This window comes from Medicago sativa, chromosome 2 (assembly GCF_051527215.1).
Source record: "Medicago sativa cultivar Bolivia chromosome 2, Bolivia_mono, whole genome shotgun sequence".
NCBI lineage: Eukaryota > Viridiplantae > Streptophyta > Magnoliopsida > Fabales > Fabaceae > Medicago > Medicago sativa.
The window spans coordinates 61,412,575-61,438,551 of NC_140750.1; the positions used below are offsets into that span (position 1 = coordinate 61,412,575).

General features: G+C 34.0%; 1 protein-coding gene and 1 long non-coding RNA gene across 3 annotated transcripts; one reads left to right on the top strand and one right to left on the bottom strand.

Moving 5' to 3' along the window:
• Window positions 1–3,355: 3,355 nt before the first annotated feature.
• Window positions 3,356–7,166, bottom strand: LOC146949404 (bidirectional sugar transporter SWEET2-like). 2 transcript variants are annotated; one of them, XM_085745429.1, is made up of 7 exons: window positions 6,895–7,166; window positions 6,722–6,758; window positions 6,411–6,627; window positions 5,487–5,645; window positions 5,265–5,384; window positions 5,033–5,172; window positions 3,356–3,723 (listed from the first exon to the last, which is right to left on the bottom strand). In XM_085745429.1, the coding sequence occupies exons 1-6, from the start codon at window positions 6,953–6,955 to the stop codon at window positions 5,056–5,058; spliced, it is 711 nt and encodes a 236-aa protein (XP_085601555.1). In that variant the 5' UTR covers window positions 6,956–7,166; the 3' UTR covers window positions 3,356–3,723; window positions 5,033–5,055. The 2 variants fall into 2 exon arrangements, with proteins under 2 accessions (XP_085601555.1, XP_085601556.1); XM_085745430.1 differs by having other exon boundaries at window positions 3,356–3,746.
• Window positions 7,167–19,317: 12,151 nt separating this feature from the next.
• Window positions 19,318–24,057, top strand: LOC146949405 (uncharacterized). Its single transcript, XR_015027253.1, has 2 exons — window positions 19,318–20,019; window positions 23,372–24,057. It is a non-coding gene; the product is annotated as an uncharacterized LOC146949405 (long non-coding RNA).
• Window positions 24,058–25,977: the final 1,920 nt, after the last annotated feature.

Consider the following 25,977-nt stretch of genomic DNA (forward strand, 5'->3'; position numbering starts at 1 on the left):
GGTTTTACAATAAAATATGATTAAGGAAGATAATGAAAGGGACTTTACATGTGCAAAGCTGATTAGGGAGATTCCTTTCTCATGTCATGATTATTAAAAACTAATCCAGTCCGACAGGAAATTAACATCACTTTACTTTGTTTGGATTTTTCCATTTAAATGCGAAAAAACAAGAAACAGTAATTTTGTCCGTGTCAAATTGGTAAATCTAGAGTGACGTGCTTTTTAAGAAAGGTTATGTTATCAAATGTCGTTAGGCAACCATTAGAGAAAATAAAAGTAGTAAGTTTGTATTTAATTCAACAATTTTTTAACTTTAAAAAGTTGAATTTATTACTTTTTATCATTTTTAAATACAATTTTTCAAAAAAAAATCATTTTTCCATACAATATTTCTATTTTTGTCCTTTTAACAAATGCCCCAATGTTACTTTTTAGCATTTTTCTTTTAAGCAATAAGAGGAGATAAAAGTACAGGTTAAATGCATTTTTGACCATTTAACTTTGAAAATGTCACAATTTTTGTCCCCTAACAAAAATAATCGCAACTTCTTAAAAGTTAAGGGATAAAAAATGCATTTAAGCCTAAGGTTTTGTTTGCGTGTTTGGTGGGGAATGAAGAGGAGGGTTTTGAAAGAAGGAAGAAAAAAAAAGGAAGAGCAATGGATAAAAAAATAGAAGACATTGAGAGGGGGGCTTTGGGGGTCTAATTTTTCTTTAGGCTAAAATATGGTATTGGTCCCTGCAAAATGGACCAGTTTTGGTTTTAGTCCCTGCAAAAAAAATTTATAGTTTTTGGTCCCTGCAAAAATAGGCCAGTTTTGGTTTTAGTCCCTGCAAATTTTTTTTTATAGTTTTTGGTCCCTGCAAAAATAGGCCAGTTTTGGTTTTAGTCCCTGCAATTTTTTTTTTTTATAGTTTTTGGTCCCTGCAAAAAATTTTGTTTTTGGAAATAGTCTCTGACCCCAATTATGTGATGATTTGTCACTTTTGTACATATGTGACATATGTGTTTACTTAATAAAAAGAATATTATTTTTTATAATTTATATAACAATAATTATTTTTTAATTAAAAATAATAATAAAACAGATACAATAATTATTTTTTAATTTATAAAAGTGACAAATCATCACATAACTGGGGTCAGGGACTATTTCCAAAAACAAAATTTTTTGTAGGGACCAAAAACTATAAAAAAAATTTGCAGGGACTAAAACCAAAACTGACCTATTTTTGCAGGGACCAAAAACTATAAAAAAAAATTGCAGGGACTAAAACCAAAACTGGCCTATTTTGCAGGGACCAATACCATATTTTAGCCTTTTCTTTATAATACAAAATTCCCTACATTTGAATGAACTTAAAAATTGTATTGGAGGAGGGTTGTGGGGGGTGTTAGACTATGTTTTTCGACACACTTAATTCGACAAGAAAAGATGGGTCAAGCTGGGGTCAGTGTTTGTTCACCTTACAGAAAGTTACGAGTTCGGAAGATTGTGTTGGTACTCAGCATATTAAGAGATTACAAAGTCATTCAGTTTTGACAGAAGAATTTCAAATTGCTTATGAGGAAGCAAGATCAAAAGGTCGAAGACACGTAGGAGTTTGTCAAGGAATCTGATAGAATGTCAAGACACATATCAAAGACTCTTAGTTTATGACTGTTATTTTTTGTTATTTCTTACTATGTATATATAGTGTTTTTGTATAAGAAATAAGGGTCACAAATCATTCATAGAAACTTTAACACTCAAACTATCCAAGTTACAGTCAGAAACGAGTATGAAGAACATACTTGATTCTGTGTACCAGTTTTTCTAATTTATTTATTCAATAAGATACTTTTTCTTTTAAAGTTGTTTGCATTACTTCAAGTTTTCCTTTACCTTTAAACATATTTCGATTCAGTGGAAATAATCAATTACCTTTATCTTTCTAACATTCAAAGTTATGAACATGCTGAATATTCAAACTTTTCTAAGAATTAATTGTGCAAATATGGCATAGGATTTCTAGTTTGATCTTGCAAGTAATTAATTCAAAACTAGCTCAAAACCAAGACATTGAGTCCCCATAAGCTTAGTTCACTTGGTAAAGGATAATGCATAATATAATGTATAATATATGCAGGGGCTGTGATTCGAACTCTGACCACCCCACTTATTCACCTTTAAGGTGAATTTCTCTACGGAAAAAAAAAAAACAAGACATTGACAATGTCCTATTTGAATCGGACAGCAAAATAGTAGATGCAATTAACATTTCGAAGACTTATCATTACTGTGTGATTTTGAAGACAGCAATATACCACTACTCTTACAGTGATTTCTATCAATGTAAATCATTGTTATCATCCCATGCTAATTACAAGCTGGTTTTTATAAAATAGCCCTAGCTAGAATGTTCATATTACAGTCTAGCCCATGCTCTTATTATGATAGTCTCCAGCACTCTGTTTTTTCAAATTTTACTTTGTTCGGTTTATGTAACGTGTAGACAAAAAACACGTTTCGGATTATACAATCTGAAACGCACCATGTATAAGTCAACCTCAAACCTCTTCCCTCATTTCTCCATTTTTTGCATTGTCCTAAAATACTCTCAAACACCCCAAAAACTGAATTTTGCTACATTGTGTTGTTCTTGAAGTCAAGTTGCTCGAATACCTCATATTTGATACCTTTTTTCACCACTAAACAAAATGTTAGTTCACATTTCTTCAAACATTTGGTGTTTAATTTGCCTTTTTTGGGGTTGGTTTGTTTTGGATTATATAATTCGAAATATATTGTTTAGGAATTCGATTTATATAATCCGAACCAGGATCAGGTGTGTTGACTTTCGAACTGTCTTATAATTTTTTTTTGTATGTTGATTTGCCTATTTTAGAGGCACACCTCTTCAAGTAGGCAGGAGCGGGCGAGTAAGGTCGTACATGACAGATCTGGACTGTCTCGAGTGCCAAAGCCTGAGTATGTCCCCAAGCCTCAACACCAGGCAATGGAGACCCAAAAGGAGGAGGAGGCAGAGCAGCAACACGAGGTTGAGATGCAGGATGCGCCGGCACCCGCCTAAGATTCACATCCTGGTGACCCATAGGACATACACTTCTTGGCCTATAAGTGCACCATGTAGTCAGACGCGTATGGAAGGGATAATATAAGACGCTAAAATGATTATTAATATTTTTTTTTTGAGAAAGACGTTAAAATGATTGTTTTTGTATATGTTTTATTATTGTATAAAAAAGATTGACTATTGGTGGACTTATTCTTTGGAAGCAAAAAAAAAAAAAAAAGGAAATTGCTTCAGAATTCTGAAAGGAAACTAGTTGCTACCTATGAGGATAATGTGAAACAAAACAACAACCTTGGCATTCTTACCTAGGAAAGTGAAACTCATTTTTGCATATATCTTCTTGTTCACACCATCAAACAAGACAACTGATTACAACTTGGTAAACATAGGCAAAACAAATAATACATGCCTCTCAAAAAATGAACTCAAAAATGCCTCACTCAATGTAAGAGAGGCCAACTTAGAACACCACCAACAAAAGGTAAAAGATATATACAGAATATTTGAAGTTCTTCTCGATTGCAACTTCTGGTCACTCTCAAGGGTGCAACAGTTATTGCACCAATAATTTGAACCAAATAGCAACGCTCCAGTTTCAGACCATATCTAGCAAGCAGCAGCAACTGGTTGTATCTAACTTAACTGTTTTGTATAAGGACAACAAGCTGTTACATTCAGATTACAACTGAGATTTTATATGCAAAGTTCATATCGTAAAGTTGCAAGATTGTCCTTGAACTATGACTATATACATAATTCAATTTCAATGGTAATATTCATAAACTATATGAAACCCTCCATTCCCTTTTTCTATCATGATTCATTAGAAGATAACTGTTAAGACTTTCTTTGTTCAATGTATGAGATAGGTTTCTTGAATTGACTGATTCCGTATACGCTCAAATGCATTTACACTATAATCTACCGATTAGCAACATAGATATCACAAATTCTAGAATACTCTTTATGCAACATGGATCGATCCGGATTTAACTACGTCGACAACAACCAGGCCTTATCCCACTAAGTGGGGTCGGCTACATCATTGATAGCCTACATGAATCAAACAACGTCATAGTGTTCTATCAAAGACCATGTCTTTCTCCAACTCATTTATCTATAGATCCTTCCTAATAGTTTCTCTTATAGTTTTTCTAGGTCGACCCCTACCTCTAGTGATCTGACTCCCCTCCATCTAGTCTACATCTAGATCCGAATTTAACTACATATGCTCATTAACTCCTCATGCTAGGTGAGGTAGGTTAATCAAGATCAAAATAGCATTGGCTATCAATGATTCAAAACCAAGTAAATAATGTAGAATCTTAGAAGTAAAGTAACAGAAGCATTTAAACACTTGATCAGAGTCTAAACTGGAACAGAAATTTAAGATTTAAACCTATGTGATCAATCCCAGATTGAGGGGTGGAGCAGAGCTAGGCAGGCGGTCCCAAAACTGGGATCGCAGAGTGCAGGATGGGGCTAAACCTATGATTCTGATTAGATTATCTATTCTTCAGAGGTGACAACCAAAAATTTGAATGCCTATAAAATGAAGTTAAAGAGTTTTGATGGGCACTATGATCATGGTTTCAGCTTTTATTAATCAAGGTAAAGTTAATACCTTTCTCTAGGTACAAGGATTTTATCCACTAATCTAATGCAAATCATATGTTCTTATCAGGAATGAAATTATAAAGATCACAAATTCTAAGGATACAAAAACTAACTCAGTTTTACTTAACCCTATAAAGAATATGCTCCATCATTGCTTTTCTTATTTGGAATAAAAATGCTACATATATAAAAACCATATACTGAATTAGTCAATTCAAGAAACCTATCTCATACATTGAGCAAAAAATAGCCAATATCAGACAACTTTCTTTACGCGCCACGGACTGTGAAACACCAAAGATCTTAATAAAAAATATTGAATATCAGCTTGTACCTTCATCTTTTCAACAGAAGTGGTCATGCATATGACACTATTAACGGGTCTTCGGCGTCCATTCTTCTAGATTTACTCTCATAATAGAAGTATAATATCAATTGGGTCATTCCCAAAATGGTACCTATCCCATTTGGCACCTACAAAATCAAGCAGAGATGCACAATTCAGACAAAAGGGTATTTCAAGAATAAATAGAAAGAAAGAAAAAAATGAACTGAAAGGAACTTACATAAATGAAGATATCGTCGCTGAGTAATCCGTAAACTAAGAAAGAGGTGCTCATTAGGAAGGTGGAAAGTGAGAGATAAAAAGGCATGAATTCAACACTCTTTGTCTGAATGACCAATTTCTGCGAAATTGGTGTAGATAATGTCAGTAACTTCATCTAGGCTCTAGCTAAAAGATAGTACAACTCAACATTAAACATAAAAGTAGGAAATGACATACTTACAATTATAAACAATGGAGAAGCAAACATAGAAATGAGAGATGCGCAGCTCAAAATCCCAACAAAGAGCCGACGCATTACAACGTCATCTATTTGCAAACTTCCAATCAATATGATTGCAAATATGCCAAGAACTCCCATCAGCCATGCAAGCATTTTCACCTGATGAAAAATTTGAAACATGACAACTTAGAAATTAACCAATGATTGTGTACAGTTTCAAACATAATGCTTGTATATTGAGTTATTTGAAGTCATTTAATCCTATTCAGAATGCATCTATAGTATTGAATGATATCAACTATACTTGATTGTGCTTCGGACAATTTAGTTTCTTAAATTTGAAAAATGACAATTTTCAAGAATATCAGTCAAGCTTGTCCTTTTTCTGAACATAGCATGTTTTATGTTTGTTTTCTCGAATGCAAGAGAGAATTCAAGGTAATACATACATGCATGTCTTTAATTAGTTTTGACGGATGTCTCCTAAAGATATACGTTTATAAAGGGACTAATGGCCTGTTTTGATTTACTAATTTGAGCTTATCTACTAGCATAAGCACTTGTGAGACTGTTTGGGAGAACTTATTAAAACAACTTATGACATGTTCATAAGCTTTTTTCCGTTTATTTCCATAAGCTCTCAAGAATAGCTTATGAAAACAGTTTATAGCTTATACAAAAACAATTTGACTTTATTTTATCTTTTGCTATGGAAGAGCTTATGCTATAATCTGCAAAGTAAGTCGTTTATCCAAAAAGGTCCTAAATTGACTAATTTATTCAAATTACAATACTAAATTGCTGTTTTCGTAAATTCGAGTGATAAATTCCACAATCTTTACAATTTAGATGACCAAAATGATGATTCACACAAGTTATCATCATAAGCTTCCAATACTATCATCAAAAGGGAAACTAACAAACCTTCTTTTCTTTCTCAGCAGACATCATGAAGAGGATTATGTACACAAACTGAAACACTGCTCCAATTGAATTAACAGTGGTAACCAAAATGTTATCATGTGATATCACAGGAGTACCATACCACATGCAAATCAAACAGTTCATTAGGGAATAAATATATGGCAACCCTGAAAACATTTCTGTTGATCCATTTCTGATTATTCTCCTAAATGTAGGTCTGAAATTCAAAATTCAAACCAAAAATTACACAATGAACTACAATTTCTTTTAAGCTCAAATCTTCAAATATGACACAAATATTCAAAACTTACATGGGAGATACAAATAAACCAAAAGCAAAGATATTACCTGAAAATAAGCAAGAATATAAATATAAATACTTCAAATTGAAATAAAAAAAACATATAAAAATGGTTTTTTTTTTAAATAATCATCAAAAATAAAAAATTCCCAGATAGTAAAGTTAAGAATCTGAGAGAATTACCAGCAACTCCAGCTGCATCTTTTGCAACTTTACAAATGGCAAGTGAAGCAAACACAGACATTGATGTTTCAGATAATGTTCCAGAACAAGATCAAATTTTACTATGAAACCAAACCAAACCAAACCCCAACCCTCAAATTTATATGACACAGTTGTTGAATAATAAATTTGAGACAAACCCTTTTGCTCTTTATATCTGTCTCAAAACAGATAAATTCACCCACGTTTATTTGCAAAAAGACAAGGAAGATTTATGAATGAAGTGTCAAATATTCTACTTATGGATGATAAATGCTAACCTCTTATAATGTTACATATTTATATTTATATATAATTATATTATAAGTGAGGGGTAACCTTGACGTAACTGGTAAAGTCGTGTGACTGAAAGATCACGGGTTCAAGTTCTGGAAACAACCTCTTGTGTAAAACAGGGTAAGGCTGCGTACAATACACCAAATGATGGGACCCCTTCTCGGACCCTGCATATGCGGGAGCTCTAGTGCACCAGGTTATTTTTTTATATATAATTATATTATAAGTGGTTGTAGCTAAGAAATGTGAGAAATAAAATAATAAAGGGTTTGGAGCCACGAAATTTAATTGAAATTGAAGTGATTTTGTAAATGATGATGATGATATGAATGAATGAGTTGCGTCCACTGATTGAATAGGCAAGTGGTTGCAAAATAGAAGCGCGTGGTGTGCGTGGTGTTTTCTTGTTTTTGTTTGCTTAGCTGTGAGGATTGAGACAATAAGGTGGATTGAGATTGTGTAGAAAGAAAAAGAATGAATATTCAAAGGGAAGAAAACAAATGGAAAATAAAAAGCGGCTGGATTGAAATTGACTAGTTTTTCATATCAATTTTTCTTCTATGTTTCTATTTAATGCTAGGGTTAAGCATCGGACGGGTTCGGTCCAAAATAACTCACCTGGGAAAAATCGGGCTTGGATATACAAATGAATGTAGGTTGTGACGATTTAGACTTTAATGTTTAAGTATAAAAAGTTACTCAATGTCACTTTCGATTGATTGATTTTGAACGTAAAATCTGATCAGATTGTAGCTCTCAATCAATTATTTTCTAGTCAAGTGAGTAATTTTTGAGGTGTTTATTGAACAATCGTCATATATCTGCCTTGTCATAAAGTTGAAGATATAAGTTTGCCTTATAGCTTGTCGTAGGCTTGTGTTTGCAGAAGATTTGAGTCTCACTATGACATATTAACCTATTTAAAAACATATTTCATATCAACGTATTTAATTAAGTAATATGATCCATGTTTAAAAAAAATGAACTAATATATCAATAAGATTAAACTCTTTTTGAATATTTAATATGACATTTTAGAGATTTTGGCTATATATGATTTTATATTTCTATTCTAATTTTTTTTTTAAGGATTCCATTTTAGTTTATAATAATACATTTAAATATGCAAAAATTAATATAGACTAATAAATTTAAATCAGTGTAAAATTTAACAAAATTATAATTAAGTCTAAAGTATAAAATTCAATATCAGAATGATAGTAGTAAAAAGTATGATCGATCTTACTTAAGTACATTCGCCTTGTAGGCCTAAAAGGTTTTTCTATGGTCCATGACCTAATATTTTTAGTTAAACAAACTTCTAAAAAAGTGTTTGTCTTTCGTGTTTAATCAAAAAGTCTAATTTGGCAATCATATCTTCGTAAGCTGTTTTTCCATAAACTATCTTGACAAACTTATGAGTAATACATACAAATTTATTTATTTGCATAAAACTAAAAAAAATAAGTCTATCTAAACGGGCCCCGAACATAAATCATTATTCCCTATGTCTCATTATAATTGTCACTTTATCATTATGTTTTTTATCTCTAAATAATTGTCACTTTAAAATATCAATGCAACATTTATTATTTTTTCACTAATATACCTTTATTTATTAAATTTAACTCTACTTAAATACTCCACTAACTATTAATAGGGCTCTTTAGTAAATGATATTAGTTTTACTATTAAAATCAAAACAACTACTTCATCCGTCTCACAATAGGCGTCTGTCTACTATTTTTCTTTGTCTCAAATTATTTGCCCATTTTAGAATATCAATACAACATTTATTATTTTTTTTTACTAACATACTCTTATTTATTGCATTTCATTTACCTATCTAACTACTCCATTAACTATCAATAAGCGTATTTTAGTAAATCAAACATATTTTACCATTAAAATCAACCATGTAAAAATCAAAAGAGAACCTAATTTGAGACGGAGAGAATAATAATTTTCTTAAAAATCGAGTATAATGAAACAGAGAGATACTCATTTAGGGTTAGCTTAGTGGTTGGTTTGGAATCTTGGTCTTGTAGTTTGCTCCTCTCTCAATGTCTCAAGTTCGATTTCCAATGATGCCAATTTCGGTGAGCAAGTTAATATAGACTTTAAATGGGCGGTGAGATTGGTCTCATTGCATTAGTCGGTTCTTGGATCAGATATCAGATTTTAAAAGAATGATAAGGCTAAATTAAACCAGGGGTTTTAAGTTTGAGGTTTGTAACAAATTGATCTTTTAAGTTATTTTGGTCCCACATAAGTCCTTTAAATTTGTAAACATTTTCGATTTAGTCATTCTGCCACATCTTTTTTATAATATTTAGTTAACAGAAAGAGAGATATAAATTCGACAGTTCAAACATTTTCGCTCCTATTTAATTTAATGCTACAAACTTGGATTGAGTAATTTAGACAGGTTCTCTTATATATTGCGTAACGAAAGATAAACCGACAGCAAACGCTAAAATAATGGATCCACATTTCTTACCATTTTCTTTATTGAATAATAATAAAATAAAGGTCATTATTATTGATTATACGTTATTGCTAACTTTTTTTTTTTTGAGCAATGCTAACTTTTTTTACCAAATACATTAATGTTAACTTGTTTTAGTATGGTACATACTTACGAATATTCTATAAAATAAAATTATATAAAAAACAAAAGATATACGTGGATATGCTTAATAAAAAAAAAATAATAGATATACGTGGATATGTATAAACGTTAAGCCAACTCAGCTGATTCTATTCATAAACACGTTCTTCATGCCTTTTCCACAAAGATATTTGGTTTTGAAAATGATTTTTGGATCTATCTTAGCTGTGATGATTTTTCAAAAAAGATTAAAGAAAATGTTTTATTTCAGCAAAAGAAACTTAAACTAATTTTATCCAAAATGTTCTGTTCGGGAACAGAGAGATGAGATAGCATGGTCACCACCCTCGTAGTGATGGTGATGTGATGTGGAGGTAGAGCTTTGATCGAAAATTGTTCGTCGAAGGAGGGGAAGGAACCTTCTGACACCTAAGTTAGTGTTTGTATTTGAAAGAAAAGTGTGAGTAAATGTGGAAAAAGTGATTGTACCTGGGGTGTGCCCAAAGCCATGCTTTTATAGTTGAGTTCGGCGCAACTTAACCAATGAAATGCGGCGACGGATATGGGAGTTCGTTGGAAATCGCTCCAATGGTCAGGATCTAGATGGGGCATTCATGTGCGGTAAGACGCACACGTGGCTTCCAGTATGTCCTGAAGTGGCGGCAAATTGGGTTAACAACCTTTTATATTGGGTTGTTGTAATGGGCCGAAATCCAGTATGGAACAGTTGCCCCCAAGTCCTTATTGTCTTTATGACGTGAGGAACTTGTTCACGATGGCAGTCTTGTGGTTGACCCTTGATGCTTCGACGTAGCCCCTAGCGATTTATTGCACGATGACAGGAATTGTGGCACATTGGGTGGAGGAAGGTACAACATCTAATGTGCTTATAGTTGAAATGGCCCTTCCTTCGTGGATTCTTTACGTGTGTCCCACACGCCTCGTGGGCTAAGGTGATGCGCTTAGGTGCATTCGAGTACAATTGCTTCTCAGTCGCATCTGGTGTAGGGTCAACCACCCGTGAGGTACCTGTCTATGACGTGCCCACTTGTGACGTTCCTATCACTTCATTGTGCCTATGTCGGCCCCTTTTAGAAGGAGGGTTCACTGCAACATTCTCTCGGCGTATGTTGCTGGTCTAGGTTAGTCGGCCTAGTTCGAGCCCATTTTTGTTGTCAGCCATATCTACACAAAAAACAACAAAAAAAAAATCAATGAAAAATTCTTTGAAACATTTCATCAAGCACTTGAAGCACAAAATATACATACAATGTTCATTGTGTTATTTGAATTCTTAAACTACCACGTTGCACTAAAACTTAGTCTAACCTACATTCAAAGTCAAAACAAGTAATTGATCAATAACTACCCAAACATTCATCAATTTTATAATAACAAAAACCCTAATATGAGCAATTAAAAAAAAACACAAGCATATAAAACTAACAAAAAAAAAACAATGTGTATGCTAAGGGATTTTGAACACTTACTTGTTATTTGACTGATTAGTTGCTTGACTTTCAAGAAATTTTATGGAAGTTGATTTGTTAAAGTATGGAGGGAGTATTTTTTTTTTCTTTTTCTTTTTGGAATGAGTTTTGAATATGTGATGGGTGTTGTTTATGTTTCTGATATAGCCTCATAGCGTAACACCAATTAATAACCGTTTGGCAACGAACAACAATCAATTTTCTTTCGGCATCGGACATTAATTTTTTTTTTTAAATCAGCAAAATTTTATTAAAAACCAGGTATTTGCACAAGACGAACAGAGACCGGTGCTACATAAAGTACAAGCTAAGGCGCCGTATATAGGTGGAACATACCTGAAAACAAACTCCAACAGAGAAACCCCTGCGATCAACACCCATAAGGACAACACCCACAAAATAAACATCACCCCCTAAAACTGACTCCTATACTTACCAACCTTTGGAAAAAAAAAACGACATCCATAACACTCATCGCCACTACTCACCTCAAAAGAAACCCTTGTAAAAGAGAACCTAGTCCTCATCACCAACATCGAGCCACATCCGAAGAACTCCTTCTCTAAAGATCATTCAGCTTCCACCAACGCGCAACCTCCGGTCCACCGAAGGAACACCAAAAAAGCCCAAAACCAAACCTGAACCAGAGAACTGACTCCCGATCTCGAATCAAAAGAAATTGGCTCACCAGACTTCAGAATCAAATCAGAAGGGCACCCCTTACCCCCGATCCACCAGAGAAACACCGTAGCCAACCAAACAATAATGGCGCTAGACGCCAACTCCCGATCTCGAAGCAAAAGAACTGGCCCATCAGAATCCAACACACATCCTCAAAACACCCTAAACTCAAACAAGAGCTAACGACAACGAGTATGGACCCGAATAACAGAGGAGGTCTCCAATAGAAATCACCCACAACAACCACACACCTCCTCACCTAAGCAACACCAACCACCACCACCACACATCAACACCACCCCGCAGCAAACATTAATGAATTCACGTTGGAGCATATTGGTCACTTTAAGGTGCCTAAGAGAAAATCATAGGTACCTAACATACAATTTTCAAGAATGAATGCTACATTATGGACTTAGGCCCGACAGACAATAAATTCAGTAGTATTAAAATAAAAGGAAAAAATCTAAAGTTAACTTCATGCAACATTTAAAAATTGAAATATATAAACATAAATAAATAATTTACAGTGAGAAGGTATAACTTCTCTCTAAAAAAGTTTTTGTCATACATTAGCATTGATCGTGAAAAATAACAATGATGGAAGGACTTGTTTTCTCTATATGTACCTCCTAGACCCAAAACAAAAAAAAAAAAAAAAACCACCTCTTCCATTTACAAGAAAATTCCATCTTGGCTAACCGAAGTGCTAATGATGAATTTAAGATGGGTAAGGTTCTTAGGCAAGGAGATTCGTTATTGCCATTCTTATTTCTCTTACATGCAGAAGGGTTGAACGTGATGTCCAATTCTTTAGTGGATGTTGGTGTTTTTTGGGCTATGATGCGGATGATTCATCCTCTTTTCGTATCTCTTGTCTACAATTTGTTGATGATGCGTTGATTACAAGAGAGAAAAGTCGGGGGAATATTAGGGAGTTGAAGGCAAATTTGATTCTCTTCGAAATTATATCAGGTAAATAATATTTTTAGCTTTCTGTATTCGGCTTCTGCACTAGAACGAGAGAGTGTGGGTTGTCTCTTGGAAGACCAGGAAATGAGGTTGTCACCAAGAAACACACAATAGCCGGAGGTAGAACGGCGGGTGTCAGGACATCCACCCCAATCAGCATCAGTATAAGAAATAAGTTTCTCAATAGGGGATGAATATAGATGCAAACCATAGTGTAGGGTGCCCTGAACATAACGCAGGATGCGTTTGAGGGCAAACATGTGGTCAGTGCAAGGGGCATGCATGTGAAGACACACCTGCTGAACAGCATAAGAGATGTCAGGACGGGTGAAAGTAAGATACTGCAAGGCTCCTGCAAGACTCCGATATAAGGTGGGATTGTCATATGGAGTGCCAGCGGAGACACTGAGCTTCTGTTTGGTGTCAACTGGAGTAGCAGAAGGTCTACACGAGGTCATGCCTGCTCGAGCAATAATTTCACTAGCATAGGTACTCTGACTAAGGAAGAGGCCGCCAGCATGTCTAGTCACGGCAATGCCCAAAAAATAACTCAGGGGACCCAGATCCTTCATAGCAAACTCAGAGGCAAGGAGTGCCATGATGGATTTTCGAAGCTCATGAGAGGAGGTGATGAGAATGATGTCATCAACATATAATAAGATGTAAGCCAAATCAAAGCCACGTCGATAGATGAAAAGGGAGTGATCTGAAGTGCTATGTTGAAATCCAATGGTGGAGACAAAGTCTGCAAAATGCTGGTACCATGCACGAGGCGCTTGCTTCAGTCCATAGAGTGATTTTCGCAAGCGACACACATAATCTGGGTGATCAGGATCACGAAAACCAAGTGGTTGATGCATGTAAATTGTCTCAAGAAGGTCACCATGTAGAAATGCATTCTGGACATCTAGCTGATGAATAGGCCAGGATTTTGACAAAGCAATAGTGAGAACAATGCGAATGGTAGCCGGTTTTACTACAGGACTAAATGTCTCATCACAGTCCACACCTGCAATCTGTGACCTGCCATCACCTACAAGACGAGCTTTGTAACGCTCAAAACAGCCATTAGATTTCTTTTTATGCCGAAAAATCCACATACAACGAATAATATTAACATCACAAGGTCGTGGAACCAAATCACATGTATTATTTCTAATAAGAGCATTAAATTCAGACTGCATTGCGGCTTTCCAATTAGGGTCAGATAGAGCTAGTTTGGGATTTTTGGGAAGAGGTGAGATGGTCGGATCATCAATGGTAACAGAAAGGTTAAATAGCTTTCTGGGTTTGTAAATAATATTTGTAATTATTTATAATTAATTTCATTAATATAGAAACATGCTAAAAATATTATGTTAAGGATAAAAAGCTTTCAAGATTTCAAAATGCAATGCTAAAAAGAATGTGCAAAAATGCACTAATCAAGGGTGAGACTGAGAAGACTTAGTATGTTTGGATGGGGTAATGTTTTGAGCGAATTCAAATACTTTGAGGTGAATTCCATTGTTTGGATGAAAAATTTGAAGAATTTTCAAAATGATAAAAATTTATGAAGTATTTTGTTCAACTTAAATTTAGAGAATTTCAAATTTCTTCATTGTTATAATTTTTAAATTTTGTATTTTGGTCCTCAAATTTGCCAAAATTTTAAAATTGACCCCAATAAAGTTCCAAAAAATTGAAAATTGACCCCCAAAATTTTTCAAAAATTATAATTTGACCCCTCAAATTTTTTAAAATTTGGCCCAAAAAACTAAAATTTACATAAGTTTCCCAAAAATGCTGACAATGATTTTTTTTTTACTCCATCCAAACAAAAATATTTAGAAATGAAAACAATTTAATTGAATCATTTGAATTGCCTAGAATTTTAAATTACTCGAAATTTCCCGATTACCTCATCCAAATATCTTGACTTCACTCTTAAAGAGAAAGGGAGTTAAGCTCTCAATGTGTGAGAGTTGTTGAATCAATGGAAGATAGCCATTCTACCACAACCGTTCATTCTTCTTATTCTTCTTTGTTGTTCAGTTTTGGCTTACTCGTGAATATTGAAAATGCTCCTTCATAATAAAGGCTTTAGCAAGAAAAGACCTCTTTTAAATGGCTTAAAACGTGTCAAAATAAACGTCCCACATTGAAAAAAATAAGAGTGAAGTCAAGATATATAAATAAAGAAATGTGTGTAACCTAGTAAATTAGTTAGTAGTTGAATTTTAAGCCCATGGTCATTGGCGTATCTCTTATAGTATAAGATATGCCAAAATATTCCGTGGATTTTGAATTCATCTGTTAGTTATACTTTTTCTTCCTTTAATTTTTTAAACACATTAATCTCTCCTTATTTTATCCGATTTCGTATCCTATATAATTATATATAAGATATGTTAATTATGTAGTTATACTTTTTCTTCCTTTAATTTTTTTAAACACACTAATTTCTCCTTATTTTATCTGATTTCATTTCAATAGCAAATACACAATTTAATTTCAGTCATTTCAGTTCCATATATCTTGTATATGTTTTTTCTTTTGGCAATTAAGTTGAATGAGGTTTTTTTCGCAATAGAGAAACAACAACAACAACAATTGTTTTTACCATCGAATAGAATCGAACACCGACAATTACATCAGATAGTAAAAGAGAATATAGAAATGGGAAGGGCTTTGGTGGATGGACATTGTGGTTGACCAATAAAAAGAAAATAATATTTCATATATACATTTTATTACATTAGAGTTTCAAAATTAAACCACATTGATTAAAAAATGGTGTTGAAGGTTGTATGATGATCAGGGAGGGTATTGGTTTAAAGTATTGGCAGATAAATATGGGGTTGAATAGGTTGTATTAGGAGAGGTGGGAGAAAGGTGTCGGTGTGGTGGAAGGATTTATGTGATATTCTTGAGGGGCGGAGGGTGGTGAGGTGAGTAGGTTTAAGGAAGGGGTGAGCACATAATTGGTGATGGTAGGAGTACTTAGTTTTGGAGCGATCCTTTGCTTGATGGAGGATGCTTGTGGTCTAGATTTAGGCGACTTTTTGATTATGTGTTGATAGTAGTGTTATTGTAGTAGAGATGATGAGGCGAGGGTAAGGTGTTGATAGCTGAGGATGGTGGAGAAGGAGACTTTTTTCCTATGAGGATCAGTTGGATCAATGCATTTATTTGTTAGGTAACATTTTTTTAGGACAATGTTGTGGATGGATGAGTTTGGTCACATAACTCTGATGATGATTTCTCAGCCAAAGGTGCTTATAAGACTCTCACTCATACTGATGAGCATCGCAATGATATTCATTCATATATAATATGGAACAAAGCAGTGCCTTTGCAAGCGTCGTTATTTGCTTCAAGAATTTTTAATAAAAGGATTCCAACAAAGGATAATTTAATTCGTCATGGAGTTGTGCTTTCATCGTCAATGTCATGTTTGAGATGCAAAAATCATGAAAAAATTAATCATTTATTCCTTGTATGTGATTTGACATTGTTGAGCGGGCATTGCAATTTGGTGGTGCACATGTATTCAGAAAGGATGTTCGTTTTTGTCATTAGGTAACCTGGTTGGTTTTTATTTGTATTATTTGTAAAGGTTTTTTTTTCTTTCAACAAAGCGCTTTCGCTGGAGCCGGTGCCAGATCACATCAAACTTCATTTTTTTTGGTGGTTGAAGATATACAAATCTATCTTTTTCATCGACTTACATTCATGGTTTTAACTCTTTAGTTTGCATTGGTTATACTTCTGTGTGATGTTTGCTCTTTAGCTTTTGCTTCATTTGTCTTGGTTTATTTGTAAAGTATACACTTCTTGATCCATTTTAGGCACACCTTGTGGTATAAAGGGAGATTTTATTATATTGTTTTTGCCTTCTTAAGAAAAATGATTTAATTATGAATTAGGGGTTTTGTATATATTAAGATATCTCAACACGTGTTTGATCAAATCTCAATAACAACCCCTACCCAAAAAAAAAACTCCTTAAGAAACAAGATGTCCCATTCAATTAAGTATTTTAAGTAAAATAATTTTGTTATATATAAAGGGTTTGTGGAGCTGTCAAATTGGCACAATATTTCCACAAAAAGAATTGGCACAATATATTCGTGTCCATAAACTAGTATAGACGCTTGTTTTGGCTTGTTACTTGCTTGTGCTTATATTATGTGTTCTATTTTTTGCGTGTAATGTTTTACTACTAGCAGCATATTATATTAGTCAAGACCAATTCACGTGTTGAAGGTTTGATTCAAGAGTTTGCAATAAATCATAAATTAATGGCCCTAGTGGGTTGTTATTAATTGCACCTTGTTGGATTTTCCTCATTATGATGAATGAATGTTATACCATGGAGAAGATGCACGTGCGGCATGGTGAAAGAAGAGCAAGTTAAAAGTCTACCACCCAAGAGTTTTTTCTAGTTCTTTAATTTTTTTTTTCTATGCACCACATTCTTCCCCTCTCTACCGCCACCGTCCATTCATCTCCTCACTAGCTTATTTATGAAAAAGGACATTTGGAGAATTATTTGGTGATAACTTTTGAACAATTATCTTTCTTATATACTCATTACATTCGTGCTCTCTCTCTATTGTTTTTTTAACAATAAGAAGAGAGAAAGCGAAAGTTATCCCAAAAATTATCATAAAATAATTGTGCAAACACAATTATTCTTCATTTATCTTGATCACTTAATTCTTTTATAATACATTTACCATTAAATATTCATTATTCAATAGTCAAACCGGGTTAACATTTATTGAACTCTAAAGCGAGAACTTAGAAAAAGAGAGACATTTTTTTTTTTACAAATAGGTCTTTTTAAATCTAATAATACTCCTTCCGTTTTAAAATACATGCATGTCGCAATTTCACAATGTGCATTATTCATATTGCTTACTTTGACCATAGTTTTTAACTAATTTACAAATACAAATGTTAACAAGTAAGATGTTGCTTGATTTGCATCGATGAATATTTTCAAAATATCAATTTTTTTATTACATATAATTAAAGATATTAATGGTCAAAGTTGTGTATAGACATGTGTGCAGTGGTAGTGCGACATGTATTTTAAAACAGATGGATTAATATAGGCAGGGGTCGGGGTTCGAACCCTAGGCACCCCACTTATTCACCTTGAAAAAAGGTGAATTCTAGTCACTAGAATACTTAACCAAATATATATGGGGTTTGCTAGGATACACCCACTAGATTTTATTAAGGTGTGTTTTAGCAAAAATATAACTAAAAAGTTGTTAAATACACCTTAAGGTGAATGTTGCTAAAACACACCTTCTAAAAAATAAGTGGGTGTATGTTAGCAACTCCTATAGGCATTTGCTAGGATACACCCACTAATTTTTTAGAAGGTGTGCTTTAGCAAGTTATAACTAAAAAGTAGTTAAATACACCTTAAGGTGTAGCTTGCTAAAACACTCCCACATAAAAACTAATGGGTGTGTTCTAGCAAATCCATATATATATATATATATATATATATATATATATATATATATATATATATATATATATATATCGATTTTATTTGATCCAATGGCTCTCATTAATTTAGTTAACCCTGCATATGATGTAACCCTTACCGCCTTCGTTCTCTCGTTCTTCTTATGTAGCTTATAGTTTTCGGTCATCTGTTCCTCCATTGTGCTCACATATTAAAATGGTTCATCTATCTGATGTGACACTTATATAATAAATTTGCAATTACAAATTCAATTACTAGTGGAGTCGAATTGTAAAAAAAAAAATCAAATATAAATATGTTTAACCTAATATCCTTTTGCAACTTCTTTTCTGCGTAATCAATCTACCCTTAGTAATTTAATTCCATAACAATTCTTTTTCTTTCTCGCAAATATCACAATAAAAAAATGTTTTTTTTTAAGAAACTAAGCGAAATTATATCAAAGAGGCAACAAACAGTTCCTCAAGCACAAGACGTGTCGGGGGAAACTGAAAAGTGAGTATTACACAATAGTTAGGCTTAAACTAGCAGGATAAAAACTAAAAAAACAATTACACAACATCTTGTAAACAACATAATGGGTTTAGCCTCCAAAAGGGATAGTTGAAATCAAACATAATGTAGTGCACTTTCAACCACCAATACATTTAGAGTTTAACCTTTTCTACAAGCAACACAAGCTGGTCCATCTGATTGTGAAAAATCCTCCTGTTACGGTCTTTCCATATAACAAATAAAACCGAAATCCAAATAATAGTTAAAGTTGTCCTAGAGTTTTTGGAGAAACTGATAAGTGTCATAAAAGTGTTAAATTCATGTTATATTTTAAGCACATTTTGTTGCTTGCTTTGCAAGCAATTGAAGGAAAAGCCGAGAAATAAGCGTTAAATACCTTATTACGCTTTACTTATCATTACTCTATCCTTTTGTGCAGTAATTAGCCTCAAGACACTGATCAAAGTCCAATTCATCATGAAAAAGTGCAAAATGGTAAAAGCTGTCCAGCAAGCTTGAAGAAATGGCGCTAATAGCGTGTTCTACGCTATTAGCGTGTTCAAAGAAGTGTCAAAGTCCAGAGAGATACGCTATTGGCGTATCTGGAGCTTAAAGAAATTTCGCTATTAGCGATTTTGGCGCTATTAGCGTAAGTTAGGCGGTTTGCTCAATTCAAGTGGCCCACTTGCTATTCTTGGAAGATATTATGTTAGATATTATTTAGATATTATGTTAGATATTATTTAGATATTATGTTAGATATTATGTTAGATATTATTTAGATATTTTGGGCTTGATATATTATATATTATTAGAATTTCATTAGAGAGATATATAGTTCATATTAGTCTTAGTAACTTAGTAAGTTTTTCATAGCTTTTCTCTTAGTTTTCATTGTAATATCTTAGAGAGAAAATAGGGTAGATCATATGAAGTGAGAGTGATTTTGGAAGTTGGATCCTTATTCCTTTGTTGAGACATCACAAGTGTAATGGTTCCTTCCTTTTCAATCCATCCTTGCAAGGCTTCCATGATGATGTGTAGCTAAACACTCTTTGTTGGGATGAGAGGTACTTGATTCTTGATAACATGTAATCTTTTGATATTGCAAAATATGATTCTAGCAATTTATATTCAATATTGTTGTTATTCTTGTGTTAATGCTTTCAATGAGATTCAAGATGATTTGGACACAAACTCTTGAATCTAGAGCTAGAGTAGCAATATATCTTAGGTTATATCATTCTTGACAAGTTTGTTAATCTTGTGATAATCACCATATTCAAGAGTTAAATGCTTTCGGATACTTAATCAGGCTGGACACGGTCGATTAGGTTATTCGATCGACTTTGTTATCGTTTAAGGGATTTGGACACGAATGTTTAAACGATACCTTAGAATTAATTATATCGCTTTGGACACGAAGGATAGTTTAGAATTGATTGTGATAATGTTGTTTATAAAGTTAGAATTCGTATGGATCATTAGTTTACGTGTGACGCTTGGTTAAGGAACGTTACTCCTAACAAGTTTCAATCCTTATTAATCTCATCTTTTACTTTTTGCATTTAGTTAACATAGTTGTAAATTCAAACAAACAATCACCCTTTTTACTTAGAATGATATTTGATGTTGAAATATCTGTGATGTCGCACTAATCCCTGTGGAGACGATACAAATACTTATCTTGTTTTTGATGCAAAACTACTACATCAAAATGGCGCCGTTGCCGGGGATTGGTGTTTAGATATCATAGATAGAACGATTGATTTATTGTTTTAAGTATTCGTACATATTCCGTAAATATTTTTCTTTACTTAATAGTTGTTACCACTAACCCCTCTTTGATAAACAAAGAAAAGTTTCTTGTTAATTGTTTCCATTTCAGATCATCACCTAGACAAAATCATGGCTGATCATGGTTATAACAACTTCTACACTCCACCCGAGTATGAACCATATCAACAGCATCAGCAATATCCTTTTGAAGATGAACGAATGACCAATGTGAAAAATACTTTGAATATCTTCATGCAACAATCCATGATAAACATGCAAAATACCAACCAAAGATTGAGGAATTTATCAATTCAGTTGGAGATGATTCAAGCTAAAATCATGGATAATCAAGTCAACATTCAATCCACTCATGACGGAGAGATTGTTGGAGAAGGTGTTGTTGAACTTGAGGAAGATGCAATAGTAGAGGAATGTGGTCCACCACATGAAATCGAACTTCCTCAAGAAAGGTCATTTACTGAAGAGGACAAAACTGTTGATATCGGAGAAGTGATAGAGGTGGTAGAGAGAAAGGAACGGTTACTTAGCAAGGAAGAAACATTTGAACAAAAGGGGAAGAAAGTGAGCAAGGCTGAAATTGACCGGGTCATTGATGAAATTTTCACCTTGTTCAAATCAAAGTTAAGGAGGACATGGACTCCACATCATCTGTACTTAAAGTTCATGGAATTCCTCCCACAGAGAAGGAACACAAAGGATGATGTGTTGTCCGTCTCATTTTGGCCACCCTAACGAAAAAGGCGCCGAGCTAACGACGTTAAACAAGCGCTTGTTGGGAGGCAACCCAATTCATTTACTGTTTTAATGCATAATAAGTCTAGGAGTCATATGCATGCATCAAAACAACAAAAACAGAAGTTAAACAGAGAGCATAATCCTGAACTGACACAACTCGCAATGGCGAGTAAAAACAGCTCGCAATTGCGAGCAAGCATAGTTTGGTTTTTTGTTTTCTTTCTTGATACCTTTAAACACTAGTTTGCTTCTGTTGTTTGTTTCATTTTGGCACATGAACTCGTATTTTGTTTTATTAGTACTATGTTTTATGTTGAATAATGTGTTAGCATTTTTTGTTGATTAAGTACTTCATTTTGTTTTGAGAATCATGGAAGCTTCATTTGTATCACTCTTGCTTAATTTCAAATCGCAGATGATTGATAATGATTCATAGTTGTGATTAAAGCACAAAGCCAAGGTACAAGTTTCCAGTTTTTCTAGGTTTTTACTCGAATATGGAACGAGTACTTTGTGCAAATTTCATTTCATTTAGTTCTTTACAATAATTTATTTGTTTGTGAACCACGTAGTACTAGCCTAAAAGTGAGGAAACCTCAAATGTTTGTACATATGCAAGGAGACCGGATTCATTGTTTAACTCAATTGTGTTATTTTAAATCCGATATTTGTTTTAAAATTGTGTGAAGGCATGGAAGTGATCAAGACATATTTTTGTTAATGAGAGAAACGTACTTGACCACAAATAGCCTACCTTGTGAGAAGAGCGAGTATTTGCTAACCCACTTGCGCCAAATGAATCGGAGTCCTCAATTATGAACTGTCAATTCATAAGCACAATGCTTATGAATTTGCCTTTAAAACTTTTCAATATCCAGTTCATTTTTGACGCACTTTAGGACTCTGAGTTGTTTTTAATTGTTGAACCCTAAACTTTCATTGTTATTTGTCCCTTTTGCCTTAGAGTAAAGGAACATTCAAATAGGGTGTATTTTGATTCAAGTTGGGGAGAGAAGGTAGATGTAAATCTTATGTCAAGTACAATGGTGTAATTTTATCTTTGATCAAGACAACATGGTGTTGTAAATACAAAAGAAAAGAAAACAATGTGTACATGAAAAGAAAAAATAGAAAAAGAGAAAAAGAAAGAAAAATCCAAAAAGAGAATAAGTTGTCAAGATCAAAGTGTATCTCATGTGAACACCAAGGGTTTGTAATAATTGGTAGGGAAGATTGTGGACTTTAATGGTTGATACAAGGAATGTTCCTAGTTGTTAGGCTTTTTGATTTCAATTGCCCCACATATGACATTTCTTTTGTAGCCAAGCCAAGTTATAACCCTCAAAGACCTTTTGATCCATGTTTTTATGCCTTTTGAAATGATATTTGGATGGACACATAACTTGATTGGAATGTTAACTTGATTTCCGGATGTGTGTTCATAACCCTCACTTATTTGTTGTCAATTGTTTATCTACTTTCAAAGAAGTGTGTTAGGTGTGGTTCGTGAATATATGTATTATTGTTTTGAACTATTTGGCATGAGCTTTGTACATAGGACTCATCTCATATTAGTAGTAGAATTCTAAATTAGTTGGAAACTTAGCCTTGCACACGCATTCATTTTGAATCATTCATCTGAGAAAGTTTTCAAAGCCTTTTGTACTTGTGTCTTGTCATTAACTTGTTTGATTTTCAATCCTTTGTTTGAGGACAAACAAAGAGTTAAGTTGGGGAGAGTGATAAGTGTCATAAAAGTGTTAAATTCATGTTATATTTTAAGCACATTTTGTTGCTTGCTTTGCAAGTAATTGAAGGAAAAGCCGAGAAATAAGCGTTAAATGCCTTATTACGCTTTACTTATCATTACTCTATCCTTTTGTGCAGTAATTAGCCTCAAGACACTGATCAAAGTCCAATTCATCATGAAAAAGTGCAAAATGGTAAAAGCTGTCCAGCAAGCTTGAAGAAATGGCGCTAATAGCGTGTTCTACGCTATTAGCGTGTTCAAAGAAGTGTCAAAGTCCAGAGAGATACGCTATTGGCGTATCTGGAGCTTAAAGAAATTTCGCTATTAGCGATTTTGGCGCTATTAGCGTAAGTTAGGCGGTTTGCTCAATTCAAGTGGCCCACTTGCTATTCTTAGAAGATATTATGTTAGATATTATTTAGATATTATGTTAGATATTATGTTAGATATTATTTAGATATTTTGGGCTTGATATATTATATATTATTAGAATTTCATTAGAGAGATATATAGTTCATATTAGTCTTAGTAACTTAGTAAGTTTTTCATAGCTTTTCTCTTAGTTTTCATTGTAATATCTTAGAGAGAAAATAGGGTAGATCATATGAAGTGAGAGTGATTTTGGAAGTTGGATCCTTATTCCTTTGTTGAGACATCACAAGTGTAATGGTTCCTTCCTTTTCAATCCATCCTTGCAAGGCTTCCATGATGATGTGTAGCTAAACACTCTTTGTTGGGATGAGAGGTACTTGATTCTTGCTAACATGTAATCTTTTGATATTGCAAAATATGATTCTAGCAATTTATATTCAATATTGTTGTTATTCTTGTGTTAATGCTTTCAATGAGATTCAAGATGATTTGGACACAAACTCTTGAATCTAGAGCTAGAGTAGCAATATATCTTAGGTTATATCATTCTTGACAAGTTTGTTAATCTTGTGATAATCACCATATTCAAGAGTTAAATGCTTTCGGATACTTAATCAGGCTGGACACGGTCGATTAGGTTATTCGATCGACTTTGTTATCGTTTAAGGGATTTGGACACGAATGTTTAAACGATACCTTAGAATTAATTATATCGCTTTGGACACGAAGGATAGTTTAGAATTGATTGTGATAATGTTGTTTATAAAGCTAGAATTCGTATGGATCATTAGTTTACGTGTGACGCTTGGTTAAGGAACGCTACTCCTAACAAGTTTCAATCCTTATTAATCTCATCTTTTACTTTTTGCATTTAGTTAACATAGTTGTAAATTCAAACAAACAATCACCCTTTTTACTTAGAATGATATTTGATGTTGAAATATCCGTGATGTCGCACTAATCCCTGTGGAGACGATACAAATACTTATCTTGTTTTTGATGCAAAACTACTACATCAGAAACCTCCAGACCACTAAACTGATTTGAATGAGAAACAATATCACCATGAAAAACTGTATCAATTCTTATCCAATTTGAAACCAAAAGCCACAAGCGACCGTAGTAGTCACACTTAAAGAACAAGTGATCATTGTCCTCTAACCCACCACAAAGGGCCGCACAAGAAACTTGTGAAACATCAAGCACATTTCTCTTACGCAGATTATCCTTTGTAGCTAGTCTATCTAGAAAGAGGCGCCAGACAAAACCTTCAAAGGAACTCCTTTGAGCCACAAAAAATGATCTTCAACCGCTGGGTTACTGTCAACCGCTGTTAAGTAAGAATAAGCAAATTTAACTGTGTAACAATGAGACGGATGGAGCTTCCACACCCACCTGTCAATCACACCATCCTACAAAACAATAGAAGACAAACAGTTCGCACACTCCACAACCAACCCTTCCTCCCACGCAAATAACCTCCTCCTCCACTTTCACGCTTCTCCATCAACCTCCCAACCTAACACAAACATCTCCTTCACCATGGCTAATTTATTTTCCGCCAGCTCAAAAAGCCTACCAAAAGACCTTGCTAACGGAACTTCATCAAGGTACGAATCCTCCCAAAACCGAGTAAACCGCCCATCTCCAACCTTCCTAATAATATTGTCTTCCAACCACCTAGCATCTACAAGCCCCACCCCCGATCTAATTTGGTTCAAATTATGCCACCAAATCGATTCATCTCCCACACCAAACCACACCCTCCCCCTTCTTCCCATACTTTGCACGGAGCACTAAATTCTACAAATTCTCCCTCTCCTCCAACACCCTCCATACCCATTTCCCAAGTAAAGAAATATTAAACTCCCTCAACCTCTTCACAACCAGACCTCCATTCTCCCTCTGTAAACAAATTGTATCCCATTTATTCCAAGACAATTTCCTAAAATCCTCACCACCCCCTAAAAGAAATTACTGAAAATAGAATCAAGGGAAGAAATAATACTTGAGGGAGCTTTGAAGAAAGTAAGGAAATAAACCGGAATGGAGAACATACCAGACTTAAGCAGGACCAACCGACCACCCAAAGATAAATTTTTACACTTCCACCCAGATAATTGATTCCGTATCTTATCAACCGACGGATACCAAAACTACAACTTTCGAGGATCGCCACCAATAGGCAACCCCAAATAGAGGAAGGGAAGACGACCATGCTTACATTTCATGACCAAGGCCGCCTCATGAAGCCACGAATTATTTACATTAACACAAAATAACATACTTTTGTGGAAATTAACTTTCAAGCCTAAGATAGCTTCAAATAAAATTAATATTGCCTTCGGAGCTCTAACATTTGCCCAACTCT

What these genes read in the sequence shown, in the direction of transcription:
- LOC146949404 (XM_085745429.1), bottom strand. Translation starts at nt 6,955, where the DNA reads ATGTCTGTGTTTGCTTCACTTGCCATTTGTAAAGTTGCAAAAGATGCA. An exon ending in GGTTTATTTGTATCTCCCAT is followed by an intron (nt 6,628 to 6,721) that starts GTAAGTTTTGAA and finishes TTTGAATTTCAG; the next exon opens with ACCTACATTTAGGAGAATAA. An exon ending in CTGCTGAGAAAGAAAAGAAG is followed by an intron (nt 5,646 to 6,410) that starts GTTTGTTAGTTT and finishes ATTTTTCATCAG; the next exon opens with GTGAAAATGCTTGCATGGCT.